The sequence below is a fragment of the Adiantum capillus-veneris genome, chromosome 7, assembly GCF_014529385.1.
Source record: "Adiantum capillus-veneris isolate H3 chromosome 7, ASM1452938v2, whole genome shotgun sequence".
NCBI classification, from domain to species: Eukaryota; Viridiplantae; Streptophyta; class Polypodiopsida; order Polypodiales; family Pteridaceae; genus Adiantum; species Adiantum capillus-veneris.
Genome location: NC_140937.1, coordinates 169,957,715 through 169,979,202, shown reverse-complemented (window position 1 = coordinate 169,979,202; position 21,488 = coordinate 169,957,715). Strand labels below are relative to the sequence as shown.

General features: G+C 42.0%; 1 protein-coding gene across 1 annotated transcript; it reads left to right on the top strand.

Annotated features, from left to right (window-relative positions):
* The first annotated feature begins 3,065 nt into the window (after positions 1-3,065).
* Positions 3,066-7,317, top strand: LOC147455032 (uncharacterized). Its single transcript, XM_086516898.1, has 5 exons — positions 3,066-5,177; positions 5,261-5,497; positions 5,619-5,770; positions 6,547-6,930; positions 7,020-7,317. Exons 1-5 carry the CDS (start codon positions 3,827-3,829, stop codon positions 7,080-7,082), a joined length of 2,187 nt encoding a protein of 728 aa, XP_086373024.1. The 5' UTR covers positions 3,066-3,826; the 3' UTR covers positions 7,083-7,317.
* Positions 7,318-21,488: the final 14,171 nt, after the last annotated feature.

The window sequence follows — 21,488 nt, the reverse complement described above, 5'->3', positions numbered from 1 at the left end:
ATAAGGGCCAAGAAGGCCACGTGTCAATTTAATAAGGAGTTTACTCATGTAGGCTAGCGACGGCCCTCACGGGTCATGAGAAGGGAGAGGTGGAGCCATAGAGGTGTGTGTGTGTGTGTGTGTGTGTGTGCACGCGTGTTCCCTTGCTTCGCTTGAGAACTACGGGTTACAAGAGACCTAAAAGGGTGTGTATGTGTGTGTTTTGTCAATGTGTGTGTGTGTGTGTGTGTGTGTGTGTGTGTGTCTTTCTTGGTTCTAGTTTGGGGTTTTGTGTGCGGATTTGTGTGAGTACTTGTCTGCTTGTGGGTTGGTTTATGAGTGTGAATGTTAGGAGCGTGTGTTTGTGTGTGAGGTTTGGGTGTTTGTTTGTGTTTGCATGTTGTGCGTGCATGCATGGCTTCACGGGGTGATGGTTTTCAACAGCTCTCTTAGGTGTCTATCGATGCTTCTTCCCGCCCATCCTCCTTCCTGTGAATTTAGCTTTTTCCCGATCACTTGGCAATCTTGGGTAGCATAGATACCCCCTACCACTTACTTGGAGGATTCTTCGCTTGATAGCTACGAGGTGCCTATCTTCTAGATGCATTTGTGGATATCTTATCCTCTTGGCTCTTCACCTAGATCCTAGGGAACTTTCACCCTCAATAGGAGGGGTTCCCCCTGGTTTTTCTCAGTGTTACAATTGTTTCAGTCTATGAGCATTACCTTTTAGTTTTTTCAGTCTCTGATGGGCCTCAACTCTTTTAAAGGTTCTATGTCTTCAGCCACCCTTGTACTTTTCCTTCAGGCAGTTGTATCGGTTTTACTTCGCTCTAGGTAGGCACCTTTAGGGGGTCAAAGTAATAGAGAATCAACAATGTGCTTTCTAGAGAGGGAGAGAGAGATAGATAGATAGATAGATAGATAGATTGAATTATCGTCCACGGAGGTCATATATGACCAATGGGACCAAAAAGGAGCACTACAACAATTTCTTCTTGGAGCGAGGTGTGATACATATCAGTTAAGGACCGAGGGTCCATCAAGAGGGTAAAGTAAATAAAAGAGAGAACAAAACCTAAGGGGGTTCAACTGAGGGGATAGCCGGCTTAGGATTTCGAAATTCCTGGATGATCGCTTTGCCATTTCGGTAGACTGCCCATTTGCCTTGTTTACGTGCCTCATGCATCTTCTTGAGCTCACTTGCTTTACTCTTGAGTTGATTCGTGGTCAATTCTTCAGCAATCCAAAGCTTTTTTCCCTTGAGAAGTCGAGATTGGCATAACAGCTTCATACGCTCATCTTTGTCCTTAAAGGTGAGTATGCAATGTTCGGGTGGCACATGCCTATGTGTGTCGTTGATCCATGAAATAGTTTCGGGCTTGATGTAGACAAGTTGAAGAATGTCATTTAGCTTGGAGATTGCCTCCTCGAGGGTGTCCTCGATGGTGCACCACGGTGAGTGGAGCCCCCCAATCCTGACCTTGAGGCCGAGCGATTCTTGTAGTCGGCATTCATGTATGGCTGCTTGTATCTTGTTGTCGATCTTCTTATGTATTGCTTCGTGTGATTCTTTTTGTATTGTTTCCATGACAGTCTTGGTGAGTGAGGTTTGAACCTCCTGTGTTTTTGCAAGTAGAGCTTGGCTCTCTGCCTCCTTTCCGTCTTCGAGCTTGCGTAGCCGTTCTTTGAGTTTCTCATTTTCCCCAATGAGTTCTTGAATCCGAGCCTCGAGGGCTGTGAACCTTGCTTCTTGGCGGGCGGCAGGGTCCTTCCTTGGTGCTGCAGCCACTGCAAGAAAACTCTTGCGTGCAATGGGAGTGTCAAATGATGACATCGGTGCTAGTGATACCTTGTCTAGTTGGCAACTCTGTCGATCTGAGAGTGTGGTGGGCGGGATTGAGGGCTTAGTTTGATTTGAAAATAGAGGAAATTAAGCCTTGCTCAAAGCTCTGTATAGACGGGTCAGCAGGTCGGCACGGGTTTTGCTGGGGTCGAGCACAAAAGGCCACGAGAGGGCCGAGCACAGATGGCCACAGGACAGGGCCGAGCTGAGAAGCAGCCACTCGCTACCGGGTAGCAAGAAAACAAGCAGGAAATGAGTGTCGACCGGCAACGTTGTCTGCAGGCTGTGTCGACTGGCTACGGCAGGGCTGCGGGGCTTTGGCTCGGGCAGGGCGGGGCTGAGAGTTAACGCCCCCCCACAGGGCTGCCCTCGCCCAAGGGGAGACAGGAGGGGTCGCGTAGGTTTAGGTTTAGGTTTAGAGAGAGAGAGAGAGAGAGAGAGAGAGAGAGAGAGAGAGAGAGAGAGAGAGAGAGAGAGAGAGAGAGAGAGAGAGAGAGAGAGAGAGAGAGAGAGAGAGAGAGAGAGAGAGAGAGAGAGAGAGAGCATAGGCCACTGCATTTCTTCATGTAGACATGTAGTCTACCACAACTTAATACATTACGATGAGCATTTATGAATTGCTATTGAATATGGGATGATTCATAAGAAAAATGATTTTAAAAAATCGGTACCCTCTACTTATACATAATGGATTTTCTAAAATTGATACCCCCTACTCATATATAATGATCTTCTATTATTATATTCATTTGTGTAGGAGATTCCACCTTGATCTCCGCCTCTGAAGCTGAGCGACTCAATGTTGATGTCTATGCCAGACATTAAAATGTGTAATTCAAGATTTGAACCCCCTCTCTACATATGTAGGATTAGGCTGCTTTGGTCTAACTAGCTGACCATAGGAGCTCGTTGCATTGGGAGGGTGCACTGCAATGTACATAAGTCTATTCTCCTCACCTTGCCCGTTCTCTCATCTCTGCACTTGCAAGACTCATTCGAGCTAGTCGCTCCATTGCGTATTTTTCACCAGCACCTCGTCCATGTGCTATGCAGTCCGCCGCCCTCTCATCTTGATCTAGGAGGAGCCACTCATCCATCCTCCTCCGTTGAGTGCCACATGATCAACTTGTAATTTGCAGAGAATCTGCATAGAAGCCCTCATTTCTTTTTTTCAAAATTGGTATCCTCTCGGGTGACCAGAATTTTGAAATACATGGGGTCTTTAAGGTATTTACGAGATACTAGGGGGCGGATCGACAAAGCGGTGTGACTCGCTGAGCTTGGAGTAAGCCCTAGGGCCTGGACGGTGGACCTGCAAGGGAGAGAAGAGACGAGAACGTCTGACAGAAAGGTGGAGCTCGTATTTTGGCACTTCCTTTCGATCGAAGCAGCAGGTGGAGCTTCTTGGGGATGGTTGAATTTTAGTTCGCTACGCCTTAGCAGCAGGTGGAGCTTCTTCCTCTTGCTTACCCGAAACGACGTAGAGGAGTTTCCTTGTCGCACATATTGAAGTGTTTCCACCTTCCTCACGGAGGTTTCAGCGGAGCTTGAGTCAAAGGAACTGCAGGGTCTCTGTCAGTCTAAGGTCTAAATCAGCGCAAGACGGCTTCAAGCATTCCTTGAAATAGCTAAGGAGGTCGTTCATGCGGTGCAATCCGGGTTTAGATGGAGAGGATGTGCTCAGATTTCTGACGTTTTGAGCCTTTCTGATTCTCCTTTGAGCAAATTTGCTGTGTTTACTTTCTTCCTTTGGCTTTGTTTCTGCTGTGCTAGCCTTTTTGCCGTTTGTTTCTGGGCCAATTTGGCTGTTGTTTTTTTGTTTTCTCAGCTCTATCTATCTCGAATCAAGTTGTTACTCTCGGGAAGCCTCTCTGTTGAGAGGACTTCTCTTTTGCCTGAGTTTCATTTTAGAATCTTCGCATGTTTGTTGGTCATTGTCCATCTTATCTGTCTTTCTGTCTTAGGTCTTATCAGCTGCGAGCTAGTCTGGTTTATTAATCCATGTCAAATTTGCCAACTCTGCCTGATAGCAGGCCTTTGGAGCAACTTAAGGTAACAGAGCTCAGAGATGAGCTGAGGAAAAGGGGTGTTAGCCTTAAAGGGGTGAAGAAGGACCTCATTGAGAGATTGGAGGAGGCCATCAAGCAAGACAAACAGGATGGATTTGTTTACAAGAAAAATCAGGAAGGAGTATCTAAAACTGATGCTGCGGATGAACCTGAGGAGTTGGAGGGGGAAGAACAGATAGGAATGGAGGAATCACCCAAGATTTCAACATTTCTTGAGAGTCAGGATATGGCAAATGAGCTCCTCAGTATTACTTCTTCCAATGCCTCGGTCCTTACCATCAAAGGAACAACTCCTTTCCAAGAGTCGCAGGCGCTGTCTGTCGTAAGTGCACCTGGTGGAGTTGCTGGAGTTAGTGAAGATAGGGAGGAATGTAGCACTGGTGGGAATTTGGAGACTAACAATAGTGTGGTTTTTGTGAATAATGCAGTCTGTCAGAACGGAGATGCAGATCTGTTACCAGAGACTGTGCCTGATGTTGAATCTAGTTTAGCCAATGCATTGGATCCTCATAAGGGAACCACTGACATTGTGTGTGATCCCATTGGACATGTCGAAAGTCAGGAAATATTACACAATAATGTGATGCCTGAACTACTGGCAAGTAAGAATGTTGAAACCCAAGATGAGTCGAGCGTTCTGTGTGGAACCTCCGCTTCAATTATGACATTATTTGAGAATGCTGAACCCCATGATGATGAAGTGAATGTGACAACTGGTGGTAGGCAAGTTTTGGAAAATAAGCAGTCCAAATTGGAAAGTTCTGAAAATTTGTCAGCTGGAACACTTGTTCAGATCCCCATTCAGGCTACAGCACCGCCAAGTGCTGTAGTAGCTGAAATTGATAACGAACCATTGAAAGAGTCAGAATCTGCTGACTTAGTGAAGCCTGTCATAGATGAAAGATACATAGCCATTAATGAAGAGAAGCTTGGTGTTCAATTGGAGGGTCTTGAAAAACGTGACTGTTTTGATATGGCCAAATCTGAGGTGAAGGTGGAGTCAGTGGAGATAGGTATACAGCCAGAAAGGATCCCAGATGTAGCTAGTGAAGCAGGACAGGAGCTACAGAAGTTTGAAAAGGATCTCCCACAGCAGAAAAGTTCTTTTGATGCGGCAGAGCTAAAAGTTAAAGCTGATCCATCTAATCATGATATTATTTGGAGAGGCGAGTGCAGGGAGGTTGTGAATGGAGTGCCTGATGTTGAAGGAAATGATGCAAAGGATGTTGTAGATTTGAAATCTGACGAGGATGGAGATCTTAATGATTTGAAACGGAGTAGTGGTATGCGATCCTGGCTGCTGTTCATCGACACTATTTTTAGCTTTAGATTGTCTGTTGTCAATGTTTTGGTTTCTTGGTGGCAGAGCCCAAGCAACAAGAGCCTGCCAAAAGGATGCGCCGATGGAATTCTGGGGATCGAGTTGCTGGAGATACCCTCAAGCCGTTGACCTCTGGTACTGTGAAGGAGATCATGCTACCTGAGAGCAGAGATGGCCTGTCTGCTGTAGGCCAGAGAGGTCTTCAGAAGGTAGTGGCTACCTCAAGGTCGTTACCTCCCAAAGTGAATGCGGAATCCGAACATGGTAGCAACACTCGATCTGGTTTGTTTCTCTTCCTGTAGTTTGTGAATTGTCAGTTTTTTCATGCCTCTCTGCTCAATGAGGATTATTTTTGCATCATGCATCTTATGTTCAGATGCTTACTTTGGCCCATGGTTTCCAGTTCCTCCATCAACAAGGGCTCCTTCAAACTCCCTCAAAGTTGAAAGGTTCGTTCGGCCATTCACCTTGAAAGCAGTCAAAGATTTACTAGCAGAATTCGGAGATTGTACTGGTTTTTGGATGGATCAAATCAAAACTCACTGTTTTGTTTCGGTATGTTTCGTGCACAATAACGGCTCTGTATCTTTGTTTGTGTAAGTGAAGTTGTGATCCTTCTCTATTGTTTCACCGGCTTCTACAATCAGGTGTCCAGCTCTAGGCGTGTAGCCACCTAGTGACACGGGGTGAGCACTGCATTACAATTGCTAGAAGAAAAGCCCTGATCTCCAAAAACTCAACCAACTACACTTGTAAAGGATCTAGGTAGACACTGAGGTTCCAACGATGGCTTAAAAATAAACATCAGCTTATGCTGAGCTTCTGGACTTGTCATGCCCCTAAGACTACAAGTAGTCTTTTGGACGGTTTAGTTTAAGGGAAAATTACCAAAATACCCCCGTAATTTGTGGAAATTCCCAAAATATCCCTCAAATTTGAAAAATTCCCAATATCCCCTTGCATCATCTTGGGATGGATTTGCCCCAATTTTTGCTTAGTCTAATGCTTATGGCAATGGAGATCTATCTTTTAGCGTCTCAGACAAAATTCACGAATGAGCTCGCAAATAGAGGCATCTGTGTTAAAAAATGATGAACAGTTTCAGGTAAGTCTTTTGGGAATTTTGGCAAAATTAAAGGGTATTTTGGGAATCTTTGGCCAAAATATGAGGGGTTTTTTGGTAATTTCACAAATTACAGGGGTATTTTGGTTAAATTTTCCTTAGTTTAAATACGCAAAGTCAGGCTTGGCACACTTAAGATGCCATTCAAGTTTCTATCATGGTTGTACAGCGCAACTTATCTTTTGTTTACTGTGCTACCTTGCGGCAGTACTCGTCTGTGGATGAAGCAGTTGCAGCGAGGAATGGTCTCTATCACAGGCAATGGCCACCTTCTGTTGGTAGTTTGCTTATTGCAGATTATGTTGATTCAAATGAAGTGAAGATCAGGTCAGAAGGCTTGCCAGAAAAAGCACAGGCTGCACCTGCCGCCCCTCCATCAAGATCTCCAGATCCAATACGAGCTCCGCTTCGAGTGAGCCAGCCATTTTCTTCGTTTAGGAGTGATTCTGTTACTTTACCAATGCCGCGCTTTTTGAGAGGGGGGCAATTTCCTTCTGTCCCTCCTGAGCCTGCAGTTCCTACGCTGGATGACTTATTCTTAAAGACCAAAGCAAAACCTCACATTTACTACCTACCTCTGACTGACGAGCAGGTTGCCGAGAAAATAAAGAGGAAACAAACCTTTTAAGTAGGGTATGGCACTGGTGTGAATCTTAATTGATGGCTGTTTTGCTTATGTAGTTGCATTTTTTTTGGACGTATTGTAAGGACGAGTGCATGAGACAGGATTTGCAAAGTCCTTGAGATAGTTTTAAAGACTTTGCAGCATAAACTTGCCAACTTTTCTTATGTCATCTTGTGGGGGCCTCATTGTGGAGCATGCTCTACAGGGCATGTGTTTTGTACACGTTGAGTTTCCCCAAGATGTTAATTGTAATCACGGCCACCCCTCCTGTGTGAAGTGTGGTCGTCTTTGCCCAGAAGGCAGTGTAACTGATGGTTTGAAATGTGCAAACTTCATATCTTTTAACACTGCCAATTTTGTTTCGACCTTCCACAACGCCTTGCTCAAGTGAACCTTGTTATTTATAACTTTTCTAGTTTTCATCTCCTTTTTGCTTTACAACCCACTTAGTTCTGGTTGGGGCTGACTCTTTACCGTTCATGATTTTTTAACTGGTGCCCCCTCCCCCCTAACCCCCCCTTCCCAAAAAAAAAAAAACCCTGTTAATTCCTTCAGTGAATGCCGGTTCTTAAGGCCTTGCTCATGTTGGAGTGTTGGTATGGGATTTCTGTAACAGATGGACAGCTGGCATGACATCTTTGCTTGACAGGCTTCCTGATGCTGTCAGTTTTGTTGGCTGCATAATGTGCTCCCTTGTCTAAATAGTTCTGATGTTACTCGGCTAGTTTTCTTTGACAGAGATTTGAGAGTATCATGTAGGATGTAGTCATGTACAGCAAAGTGGAGCTCTCTGTTTCAAGACATTATGGATGTGCACACAGTCCATGTTGCAAAGATTATGAACACGATGTACATTACAGGAACGAACATGACGCCTACATGAATGTAGTGCGCACACTCCATTGTTGCCAAGATTATAAACAATGTGTTCCAAAGTTCATTATCTTGTAGATCTTGGACATGATGTGTGCAAAGTTCATGAATGGGGATTCTTGGACTTAGTATGGTCTACAATTCCACTTTCTATGAGGCAACCAATGCTCATGATGACATTCTTTTGGTAACAAGTGGAGGTGTGTATCAAGTGTCCATGGTTACTTCTTCGTTTACTCGGCCTTCCTACGTATGCTCACTGTCAGTTGTAGAGAGGGATTTGGTGTTAAAATTAATCATATCATGTGAATGCCAATACGATCCCAGTGCTCATTGTCTTTTAGGTATTTATTTTAGTTATTTGACATGGGACTAGGGCGCCTAAGGTACCCCAGGTAGTATATAAGGGCGATTGGGTCCCCATTGTAACTTCATGTAATCTAATTCATTGCCAAATTGGTTGAACTAACACTAACTCTCTCTCTCTCTCTCTCTCTCTCTCTCTCTCTCTCTCTCACTCTCTCTCTCATGCATTCTCTCCCTATCTCCAACGACAGTCTTGCTCGTGAGGTGACTGTTGGTTCCTTGCTATGTGCAATGTGCTTTGAACTCTAGCATGCGGGGTCAAAGCAAGTATTGGGGAGCACCTATTACCCCTCTCTTACCATTCATGTGCCTCTTAGTTGAAACATGTTGTGGCATCCTCCACTAGGCTAGAAAGCTAGAAACGAAGCCATTGTGGCCACCACCACCAAGTGGGCCATTTTATCTCCTAGGTGGAATAGGTGTCACTACTATCCTCATCAACCTTGCGTTGGCCTTTGTCCTTTCTTGAACCTCAAACCTTACCCTTGAAGACTAAACCTCCATGAAAAAATAATTGAGATTCTTAGAATCCAGCTTTTCTCTTGCGACTATACAGGTGCCCTAGCACCGTCTCCTCTTCTTTAGGCAACTTCTAAAGTACCACAACAACTAATTGTGTACTAGTCGATATGTTATCCATAGTCACAATCGAGTGTTGGTTTCTTGTCAAAGCGTAGAGTTAGTGAGAGAGGGAACGGTTATGGAGTGAGCTCAATGAAGTGAGCTTTTTTTTTCATCTCACCACCACTACCTCTCATTGCCGCCCCTTAGCACCCATCACCACCCACCGCCCTAGCCAATCACTGGTGGTTAGTGGTGATAACTTACTACCACCATGTGCCGCCCCTACTCTTACCACCATCGCCTATTGCTGCCCCTCCCTCCAATGGAGTAGCCAAGGACCTCCCCTCTCTCTCTCTCTCTCTCTCTCTCTCTCTCTCTCTTTACTTTTCTATGACGTTAAAATTCTTCTCTTTTTCTCTCTCTAAAAAATCTAAAACATAAGCGATTTTGCTAGTGCCTTCGTTTTTTTTAAAAAAATCAGACCCTCTCACCGCTCCCCTTCCCTCCCTCTCATGATCCCTCCAACCCATTCCCTCTCTTGTCCCCTGTTCTCTCTCTCTCTCTCTCTCTCTCTCTCTCTCTCTCTCTCTCTCTCTCTCCAGCCCACCTCTTTCCTCTCTCGGGTCCCCACCTCTTGCTTTACGTCCGTCCCTCCCTCTTCCCTAGCTCCGATCCTTCTCTTCTCTCTCTCTCTCTCTCTCTCTCTCTCTCTCTCTCTATATATATATATATATATATATATATATATATGTATGTCCTATCTTGCTCTCCTTATTCCTTCCTCTCTCTCTCTCTCTCTCTCTCTCTCTCTCCCCCCACTTGCCACCCCTCGATTCCCTGTAATCCTAAAACGAAATGGAATGAATTGTTATATTAACTAAAATGGAAATTAAGAATTTTCATAAGGCAAAAATGACCTATGAGACCAAATTGATACAGTCTTGGTGGATCTAATACAATGCATGGGTACAAAGGAAAATGAGAGAGGGAGAGAGAGGGAAGGGAGGGGCCAGCGGGCGAGGAAGAGGTAGATAGATAGATTTTATTATTGTCCTCAGACGTCAAATATGACATATGTGACCAAAGTTACATGTGATGTACTATTTGTGTGGTTGATGAGTGATTCTTGATGGTACAAAATAGTGGTGCTCAGAGTCGCAATGGAGAGCCCACACTATGGGTGGGAGAGGAAAGTGTGTAGGTTTAGGTCATGGCTGAAAATGTGAAGGAAGTAAGTTCACATGTGACCAAAAGCTGAGCACTCTAGAAGTGTGTGGTACTCAGACTCTCGAACTTGCAGTGAAAGGGAAAGAGAGAGAGAGAGAGAGAAGGGAAGAGGGGGGGGGGGGGGGGGGGGGGGGGAGGCTGCGAGAAGGGGAGAGTGGAGTGTAGTATCTTTTTTTAAAAAAAGGGAAAGAAAGGGAGTGCAAGGGGTGCTTAGGCAAAAAAAAAAGGGTCATCCAAAGCAATAGTTTTTTTGCCTAAGCACCCTGTGCACTCCCTATTTTTGCCTTTAAAAAAAGAAAAGAAACTACACTCTACTCTCCCCCTCTCACAATCCCCCCTCCTTCCCCCCCCCCCCCAACCCTTCCCTTGTGGACCCTCTCCCCCCTTCTCTCCCTCTCTCCCCCTTCCCCCCCTCCCCTTCTCTCTCATTTTATTTTGTACCCGGCCATTGTATTAGATCCACCAAGATCAGTTTGGTGGCATGGGTCATTTTGGCCTTTTGAAGGCAATTAACATAGCATTTCATTCCATTTCATTTCATTTCTCATTGGGATTGGAGGGACTCAAGCGACAGTGTGCCAGGAGGCAGAGAAAGAAAAAAGGAAGATGCAATGAGAGAGAGAGAGAGAGAGAGAGAGAGAGAGAGAGAGAGAGAGAGAAAAGGGGTTGACAATTATGAGGGAGAGAGGGGGAGTGTATTGTTTTAAAAAAAAGAAAGACAGGCTCACCCTGTAAACTCCCCCCCCCCCCGCATGCTCCCTCTCTTTCTCTATCCTACTCTCTCTCCACCTGCCACCCCTCTTCTCTTTATCTCTCTCTCCCTCCCAATTGGCCCCCCTCTCTCTTCCCCTCCTGCTATCACTCTCTCTTTCTCTCCCACTCTCTCTCTCTTTTACAAAAAAAGGGAGGCACTACAGATACTGCTAGTGATTTGTTGTTTTTAAATAGCTCTCTCTACCCTCTCTCTCTCTCTCTCTCTCTACCCTTGCCACCCTTCCCTTTCGTCCTAGTGTGTGTGTGTGTGTGTGTGTGTGTGAGAGAGAGAGAGAGAGAGAGAGAGAGAGAGAGAGAGAGAGAGACGGGGAGTGGACCTCACTCTAGGATGGGGGGAAGGGAAGGCAGGGGTGGGGAGGGAGGGAGGGAGAGAGAGAGAGAGAGGGGGGGGGGGAAGACATGGGGGAGAGAGGGATGGAGCTCACTCCAGGAAGGGTGGGAAGGCAAGAGAGAGAGAGAGAGAGAGAGAGAGAGAGAGAGAGAGAGAGGTGGGGGAGGGGGAGACAACGAGAGAGAGGGGTGGCGGGTGAGAGAGAGACACACGCACAGAGGGAAGATAGCACGAGAGAGAGAGAGAGAGAGAGAGAGAGAGAGAGAGAGAGGGATAGGGAGAGGGATTATAGAGTGACTAGAGGAAGAAGGGAGTAAGAGATAGGAGGACTGTACGGAAGGGATGGTGGTTTCTAGAGAAGGAGCTGGAGGAAGGGAAGGTGATTAGAGGAGTAGATGGAGAGAGGAGGTGGAGGAGAGGAAGGATGTTGGAGGAGGAGGCTGAAGAGGAGGAAGGGAAGAGGAGGAAGCACATGGGCGGCAAGAGGAGGAAGGGGAGGTAGAGAGGGCGGCACTCCAAAACAAAAAAAAAAGCTCGCTCCGTTGAGCTCACTCGAAGACCTAACTCGTGAGAGAGTGCACGAGAGGGAGAGAGATAAAGAGAGTTTGCTATACCAACCAACTTGGCAATGAACTAAATGATTATACTGTGGGGGCTTAAGTGCACTTGTATACTACATGGGGTACCTTAAGTGCCCCAAAATTACTCGACCTAGACTCGTGTCAAATAAGTTAACTTGATACGTAAAAGACAACTTAAAGTATCGGATCACATTGGACAATCACATGAAATGCATAGACTATAACAAACACTTCAATGAAAAAACTCTTTTTGACTAAAAAAGAACAAAAGCCATGCAAGTTTGCAAAAATTTTGAACAATTATATAGTGCACAGGCTTCTTGAATTTTATACATCTTTGGCCAAAATGATACAAACATTTTGAACAATTATATAGTGCACAGGCTTCTTGAATTTTATACATCTTTGGCCAAAATGATACAAACATGCTACAAAATTACGTAATACATGGACATCCTGAGCCTTAAATGTAAGTATGGTGGAGAGTTGGCAAGGTCTCTCAAAGCCTAAACGTAAAAGGAATGGAAGCATTGCCATGCGTCGTAGTCGTGTGCAATCCACGTTGACACATAGGCATGAAATTTAAATTTAAACACTGTTGTGCTGCGTACTTTGGGATTGTCAAAAGCTCCATCTCATCAAGGCACTTAATAATGTTAAATCAATTTTCAAGGCATACTATAAAAGAGATGAGATGTGTCTTGTCTAGGTAGTGTTTATGAAATCTTTTTAGACCAGCCATTGAAACACCATGGGGTGCATCATGGTAACAAAAGTAACACAACACATCACAATAAACCTATAATTATTTATTATTTGAGGTTGTGCACTTTAGTTCGATTGTCTTGTTGCTAATGCATTAGCCTAAACTTCTTTGTTGGCTAATCCCATCGTGGCAACATTATACATGGCTTTATACTTGAGCAATTGCCATGCTTTTCTCCATCCAACTCGTTGAATGTGTATTGTATGTAGGTTTGTGGACCTCTAAACAAAGTTTTCATCAACTACTCACTTCATTCCTAGTAGGTTATTATTAGATTCTCAAATCAAAGGTGCAAAAGTTGGAATCATAATTTTCAACATAAGGATTTGTAGGGGTAAACAAGAGGAATCAAACTGTGCACCTTAGCTCCATATAGTTTGTCCATAGTAAGATGTGTGGTATTGCATTTTTTAGCAGCCTTGAAGTGTACCAATAACCATAGTAAGGCTTGCATTCCTTTTTCAATTTGCTTCCGAGTCTCAAATGCGAATGTCAAGACTTGAAAGCAATTTTTTTCAATTTGAACCATGCTTCACTTGGTCTACTCGAACTATAAAACGATCTTGCTTTTCATCGAAAAGCATAAAAAGCACCCAAAAATTGGATTTTTACAAAATGGAACCCTAGCTTCGTTGGACTCAAGATTCGGCCGTGCTTTTCACAAAAAAGAACTAAAAGCAAAAAAAAGAGAAAATTCTTCCAACTTAATAGAGTTTAAAAATGTCCTCACTTTCTACTTCAAAATATCAAAGCATTGGACTATAAGAACTTTAAGGTCACGTGCCTTAAAAGAGACTTGAAAGAGACTTGAAATCGAACATCTTACATCCCACACTTTAAGATTTGAGTTGTCCTCACCTCAACAACAAGTTTAGGTCATTATGTTTCAAAAATCATCATGTTTCCAAGTACCATCTTTCTCATGATAAGTTGACCATTTAACACGATGTGAAGTAATGGTCTAGTTACAAAGAGGTTTGGTTTTACTTTGAAGAATGATTTGAGAGTGTACCTCAAAAGTACCATCGATGGAAGTGAACAAGAGAGAACAATCAACAATGTGATTTGGGTTGGGTACATACTTCTTAAGTAAGTAGACATAGAAAACTTCATGTACCTTGATATAAGGTGGTAATAGTAATCAATAAGCTCGAGCATTTATCCTTTCTGTGATGACAAAAGATTCACAATATCTTGCATTGTTTCTTGTACTTACCCATTGATAGAGAACCGTATTTAGGTTTCACAATATCTTGCATTGTTTCTTGTACTTACCCATTGATAGAGAACTCTGTTTAGGTTTCACTTTTAAAAATACCATATCTCCTTCTTCAAAGAGTCAACTAGATCGTTTGGGGTCAGCATAACTCTTTTGTATATCCTGAGTAGTCTTTATATCCTAGTGTATAAGGTCTGTCTACAATTGCATCTCATCCAACATGTCTTTGGATGCTTGAACTCTTATGAGTGAATCCATATAGTTTAATGACGCATTAAGATACTCTTGGTCATACAATGCTTGAAACGAAGACATTTCAATTGTTTGTTGGAAAGATGAATTATATTTAAATTTAACCAAATATAATACCTTGTTTACTTATTTTGTTTATGTATACAATAAGATCGTAACATGTCTTCAATTATCTCTCCATTTGGCCTTAAAAAGGTTTAGCTTGCTGCAGTCCGACTTTGAAAACACTTGATGATTCAACTGGGAAAGTTCATATATCTTTGTAAAAATTCATTTGGAATGATACTTTATTCTTATTATGCTGTGCAGTTATGAATCAAAGGCTGAATTGTTTCTGTACTAATCTTTGCCTAAACATCTTTAGCCAGTCGTCTTTTGAACGTCTTGTTCCTTGGTGTGTATTTATTATAAGTAAAACAACTACACACACACACACACACACACACACACACACAAATAGTTTTTCTATGATACCTATCAAACTATTAAAAAAAAAAACCCTGGGCTTACTCACATATGGCTTGGCATTATAAAACACCTCGGAAATAATCCTTTTCCCCCCTATAGGCACCCACCCATGCTAAAACTGCGGCTAGGGACATCCTACATGTGAACAATTAGATAGGCAAGGTTATTGTGCCTGCTTCCCTCTTGGCTACCCTTGGTTACTCCCACCGTGGGATGGTATCCCTAAGGAAGAAACTTAATAAGCCTAAATGTGGGCATAAAAACTCTCGTATAACGAGGCCCGCTTCACACTCTATCTCTTTGCCTCAGTCTCTCCTTGCCATGTTAATGGCATGTAGGCAGCTCTGTTCACCATAACCTAGCCACGTCGTAGGTGGCTACATTTGGTTCCTTGATGAGAGTGGCACCCTGCCAAATCAAGCTTAGAATGATGGAGGTTACTGCTCACTAAACGCCATGATTATTCAAGCTTGACTTGCGTCTATTTAACAAGTGAGGGTGCATTTTGCCTCTTACTTAGCCTTGAGTGTGTTTGATAGTGTGAGTTTGAAAGAGAGGAATGTGTGCATTGATGTTTGTTGTGGTGGTATGGAGCTCACAGTGCAGCCCACGCAGGTTTGTACCTGGCTTAAATTCATTCTTATACTGTAATATGGTAATTTCTCTATGAAATGGTGGTTCTGAGGTGATGTAAGCACCTCTGCTCGTACCTCGGTTAGACACATTGATTGAAAATATGTGGTAACTGCTTAACTATAAAAGTGGATGACAGTAATTTTCGACGATGTTAATAAACATTTAAAGGTGAATGGCACATGCTTATGATGGTTATCTTTGGCTTTGTATATGTATGATAACACTTGGAGTGGTTGATTATTAGGATGTATTTGGTGATTCAACAACGCATGGGATGGTTCCTTGCCCAAAAAAAGGCGGGCGCTGAGTTGGAGCAAAAACTGGGTGTAGGGTTGTTTTGTTCCAACCCCGCTTTTTGAAATTAATGTGCACTTTGTTCCTTATTGCACTATAGCTTGATATCGAACCCTACATAAATGAAACTCACTGCATACTCTAAGGTATACTTGGCACCTTTTTCATACCCTAATGAAGGAACCACACAAGGGGGGGGGGGGGGGGGGGGGGGGGGAGGGGGGAGTGTCTCACTACACTTTATGATACGTTCTACCATGATCTGTCCGTACTATAGACATGACCTCTTCTTATTGCTTTGGACTCCGGAAGTACTGTACCCAACTATGATACTTGGTAACTGGTAGGAACTCCTGCCTTTTGGGACTATAAAACACTAATGTCATGCTTTTTGTCTATTCTCTGGACTCTGTATCTGACGGGTAGAAAACTCTGCGTATTACTGCAGAATCTAATAGGGTTTACTTCCCTGGTGCCTTTTTGCGAAAGTTGCACTTGCGAAATATCTTGCTTATTGTCTTACGTGGCATGGCATATGAAAATATACGCTGTTATCAGGACTGTAAACAAGAATTATTATTTGTTTAAATTTTGCTAAAAAAGCTGTAAAAGGATTTGTTTGATGCATTAACATCTTAGTTCTAGCTCGTTTTTGACATAGTAGGATGGGTTACTGCGCTAGTTTTTGTTTTTTGGAAGGTTTGACACTTCGTTCAATGGTTTGATACAATATACTTGGAGGAAAGATTGGTATAAATATACAAAATGACTTGGGACATACAAACTCAACTAGAGTAAACCAAGTGGACTTATATATTTTGGTTGAATTTGATAAACATGGCCGAATCGATTACTTGTACTGACAAATAGAAGTTTGTGTTGATAAGAGGTATTTAAAGGTTCTTTTTTACTTTATAGCTTTGTTAGCAACAAGCTAACTCGGATACCATTTTTTGGAGCTCTCATTGTAAAAACACTTATTATTTTGATAAATCTAGAATATTGTAACTCCTATTTTTCGGATAAACCTTGTAATTGATGAGCCGGGGCTACAAGCTTCCAGATTGTATCAACTTGTCCTTACCCATCTTTAGTTAGAGCTCCCAAATTATTAGTTTTGACCACCAAAAACCTTGGCTAAGGTATAAAAGCCAAATTTTATAAGTTATTTTCAAGTTTCGGATAATGAAATACACAGCATGAGCTAACGGCGCTCACTTCTCTCCTTCTCACACTTCCTACTCCCTCTCCGGTTGTCACATTGCAGTTGTGCTTGTTGCATTGCAACCACAGGTAAGAGCTGTATGCATTGACATAAGCATTTCACAGTATTCATAGCTTTTGGCATCGTTGACCCGCGGCATCAGTAGGAATTTACACTTCAAAATAAAAACTAAGCATAGGCGGCGTATTGGGGTATCATTGCTTAGCATTTAGATGCATTCTGGGTTGAAAACGACTAAGTCAAAAATCCACTATTATTAATAATCGCGATTTTTTCACTTGACTTAAAGCGGTATTTGAAACCATAAGCATACGTGCTTAGGTCTTATAAACTTGTCCTAGAAGTTTTGTTACGTTTGGATGTCATTTGACGCTGTAACGGATGTTATTTGTTTGCCGATGAGCGATTGGCTTTTAGTGATTTCAGTCACTTGAGTGTAGCTTGAGTTAGATGTGATTTGTTTGTTGTTTTCCGAGAGATTGACAACCTCTTGTAGCCTCTATGCACTAGTCGAGTTAGCTTCGTTCCATGGATTGACAATTTAACCGGTTGTTCTCGCTAAATCTGCAATAAGATAGGAGTGAGGTTAGACACCCGTCCACATTTGGCGTCGCTGCCGGGGATCGAAGAGACCTAAACTAGGGAAAGCCACGAGCGTATTGTGAAGTTATTCTTTAACTTTCTCTAGGATCTTGTAGAGTAAAAAATTTTCTTTTTAGAAACCGTATAGCTTAAGATTGTCGTCTTTTGCTGTGTAGAGGTATCTTGGAAGTAATCGTACTTGCTGAGTACCTTTAGGATTGTAGGATTATAGAACTACGTTAGGATTTTGAGGATGATTGATAGACGAGATAAGTCTTAAGATCAATGCTCTAGAAAACTATAAAAAACAAGAAAACGAGTGTTTGTGGACACTTTCCACAATTGCAATAGAACCTAGGAGTAGGGTAAGTAGATCTGAGGTGGATTTCAAAACATTGCTTTCTTTGAAGGAATCATTGTGAGTTGTTATTTGAAGTTACAGAATTTGAGGTCTACGGCCAGAAATAACATGAAAAGACTGCCAATCACTCAATCCGATTGGAGAGTATGCTTAAAAGTTGTACGAACCAGTGGGTAAGCTCAAGGACACATTGAGGTAAAAATTTTAAGAGTTTGCAAAAACTCAGATTATTTACTTTTTCTTGACATTTTAGGCCAAATTAAGTTATGACTTGATTCGTAGGCTTAAAATAGCTCCTGAAAAGAATGTTCATTGAAAAAGTGCAAAAAGATGTTCATAAAAGCCTGAAGTAAATAATCACGATTATTTACTTTCAGCTCAAATTTGACCAAGCTTGATACCAGTGACTCATAGCATGTGTACAAACAACTTTTGTAAAGGCACATAGAATTTGGATCACCAAATTGACAAAAAATTGGGTAAAAACTAAAGTCTGTACTGACTTTTGGGAACTTAAGTGTAAATTGGAAAATTTTTGATCAAACTCAATGAAACTTGATTCATAGGCTTATATTGATGTGATAGACATGTGTACATGCTCAGTTGATAAAAAAGATGCAAAAATTTACCAAAAGTAAATAATCACAATTATTTACTACTGTTCCATTTTCCAACTTTTTTGACCAAGTTAGCATACCACTAGCTTTACCATGTTGTAATAAGCCCACAAACCGTAGATTTGGATCATTGGATTGAAAATTGTGACCAAATTTGCAAAGTCAGTATGCAGACAGAAAACTGATGACCATTTGACCAAAAATTGTCCAAACTTGATGAAACTTGGCTAAAGAGCTTAAATTGAAGTGCTTAACAGATCTCTGTCAAGATTGGGATAAAAACTTGCAAAAAATTAGCTAGAGTAAATAATCACGATTATGTACTTCTGCTTCAAAAGTTAGTATTCTTACACATTTGAGTATATCACAAGGTCAAGCATATCCAGTAGACCACACAAATCAATTTTGATGAAATTTGGATCACAAAAGTGAGACTTAAACCAGATTCTTGAAAACCAAGTTCGCGGACACGAAATAGTTGATATACTTGAACAAATTTTATCCAAATTTAGTGAAACTTGTCCATGAACCTTAACAGGCTGTATACTTGGCAAATCAAGCCAAAAAGTGTAAAAATTTGAGAAAAGTAAATAATCATAATTATTTACTACTGCTACACAGAGATCAATTTTGAATTTTAAACTTGTATAGTGTTAGACCAACATAATACAAGGCCACCGAGAAATTTTGGGTGCAATTGGATCCAAATTGGAATCAGGTTGCAGACAAGGAATCGGTAGCTTGACAAAAATTGCAATAAAGTCACTTGGAAGAAATTGCCAACAAGTCAATCCGACGGTAAGTACTCCATCGAGGGATTCACAAGTCTTTATGAACCTTAGATCTGGTCGTTTTTACCAGGAAATCAAGGCATATTTGGAGAAATCTCCAGTAGAGTATCCATCGAAGAGAGTGTGAATCAAGGTAATCCCTTGCATACTATCCTTGAAGAAGTCTCAGACACTTTTTTTGATTCAACATCTGAAATGTCTTCTTACTCGACTCACTCAGAAACCGGAACGACAGTGCGCTATGAGTATATACTCTCTTTTTATAAGACTAATCGCCATGGAGCTCATGTTTACTTGGATCCTAACGAAGAGTATGCTACTCGCATTGATGACCATGGTATTGAGTTCGAAGAGGGAAGTCAAGGCAAATAAACAAGGAAAAAGGTACATGGATAGAAACAGAACTCAGTATTTACAAGTTGAAAACCCTGACGTGATAGACAAATGGGGGTTAGAAGTAAATACCATAATTCCAGATATGGCAGCAAAAGAAAGACCACCAACTTTAGAATTTGAGGGATACGATCAAGTTGATTTGAAACCTTTGAAACGGCTTAGTATAGACAATCCTAGGATCAATCCTAGGATCGGAGTCTATTGTTGGGAGGATAGAAATGTCAAGGATCTTCTCTAGACTTCGCATGCCAAATTAGGACAACTAACTCCCATGAAGATCATCTATATCTTCAAGATCAAAGATAAGCTTTAAGGACTCGGAACAGGACCAACTGCTAGGAGACCAGGAGTTGAACCAAATAGACGTGTTAGACCAGTTGATTTTTAGAAATGGATCAAAAAATATAGTGGATTGGGGTGTCCATACGACCACTTAGCAAGCTTCAAGCAATTCTAAGAGGTAGAATGCATATTTGATTTCCATACTCAATTCGAAGGGTTTGGAATGACATTAGAAGAAAAAGCATTAACATGGTTCCAAAACATTCCACCAAGGTCAATCATGGACTTGAATACATTAGCTCAAGGATTTGTACCTGATTCTTCTAAAACGGGGATCAAACACAATACGGTAGCTCAAATCTACAGCTTTAAACAAAAACAAGGTGATTCTATGAGGGATTGTGCAACTCGAATGAAACAATACATTGCCAGATGCCCAAAGCTAGAGATACCTGCAGAAGAATGACTAGTATCATTGTTTCTAGAGGGACTGCTAAACAAAGAACTTCATGCTATAATGTATAGTAAAAAGCATACAATCCTAGAAGAGTGTATGTCAGATGCTCTTGATTTAGGAGACAATTGTGATATTTTCGACAAAGAAGATGCCCCTAAGGATAACCAAAGCGAGAAAACAACATCCACTAAACTAGCACAAGTGGGAACGGCTGCTGCAGCACTGCTTTCAGCCATAGAAGACATGCTCAAAAGGACGAATGACATGATAAATAACATGCAAAAAGCACCTATGAGAGGACTAGGACAAGGGATACCTCAACAGGGACAACCAATTAGGCCGCAAAAATGGTGTGCAATCGAGGGTAAATGGACCAATCATGAGACCAATGAGTGCTATTATCGACCAAAGTATGATGAAAATGTTCAATACGTACCTATGAGGCCACAAGGACATCCCATGTACAGATATCAACCTACTATGGCCCCAACTCAAAGACCACCGATGGGTATGAAAAGACCTCACCCTGTGTTGGGTCAACAACCTCCATATCCAGGACATAAAGCAGTGTGTGTAAAATACATGCATCCAGAGGGAGTTATAGATGAACAATCACTAGTGCCTGTTACACCCTATGCTGAGCCTAGTCCATCCACAGTAATGATAGAAGGAGATTGGTATAATTCACATCCACCACCAATGGAAGAACCTGTGAATTATGCTACACCAGAGCTTGCACCAATGCCCTATGTAGCTAATCAAGATGTCAGACCTCCTATGGTAAGACCCATGATTAATCCAAGAATTGGAAACTGTCATAACTGTGGTGCAGATGATCATTGGAAAAATGAATGCCCAGAGCCTGACAAGAACCTCAAGCCAGTTGAAGCATATTGCATACAATGTTGCAAAAAGGGAGGACACTTCCCGGAAGATTGTCCAAAAAATCCTTTAAACAAGGGTAAAATATTAGTGAACGTAGTCTAAGTGATACCTAGGAGCCCATCTAAGAGTGAACCGATTGTTCCAATCAAGGTAATCACTAGAGCCCAAGCTAAAAAAAAGAAACACAACTCCTCTGATGATTCAAAAAATACAAAAATTTTCTCTCAAAAGACCAAACAAAGCAGAAACAAAAGGTATGGGATCAAAAAACAGAAACAAAAGGCTGAAATCGAGGAGAAAGCAAAGAAGCTATTGGCAGGAAAAGGTGAAAGAAATTGGAAGCAAAATCAAGGAAACCACCATGAAATCTAGGGGATCAATTTTGGTTGATAAAATTTTTGATCCTATTAATGCAGTCTTGGAAGCCTACCAAGCGGGCTTAAAGCAAGCCAAAACATGAAAAACAAATGGAAAAACTATCCTTCTCCAAACATGGAAGCAGCTAAGCTTGAAGCTTATCAAAATTTGGTAAGAATCATGCAAGAGTTGCTGGAAAAACAAAAACCTAAGCTCGAAAG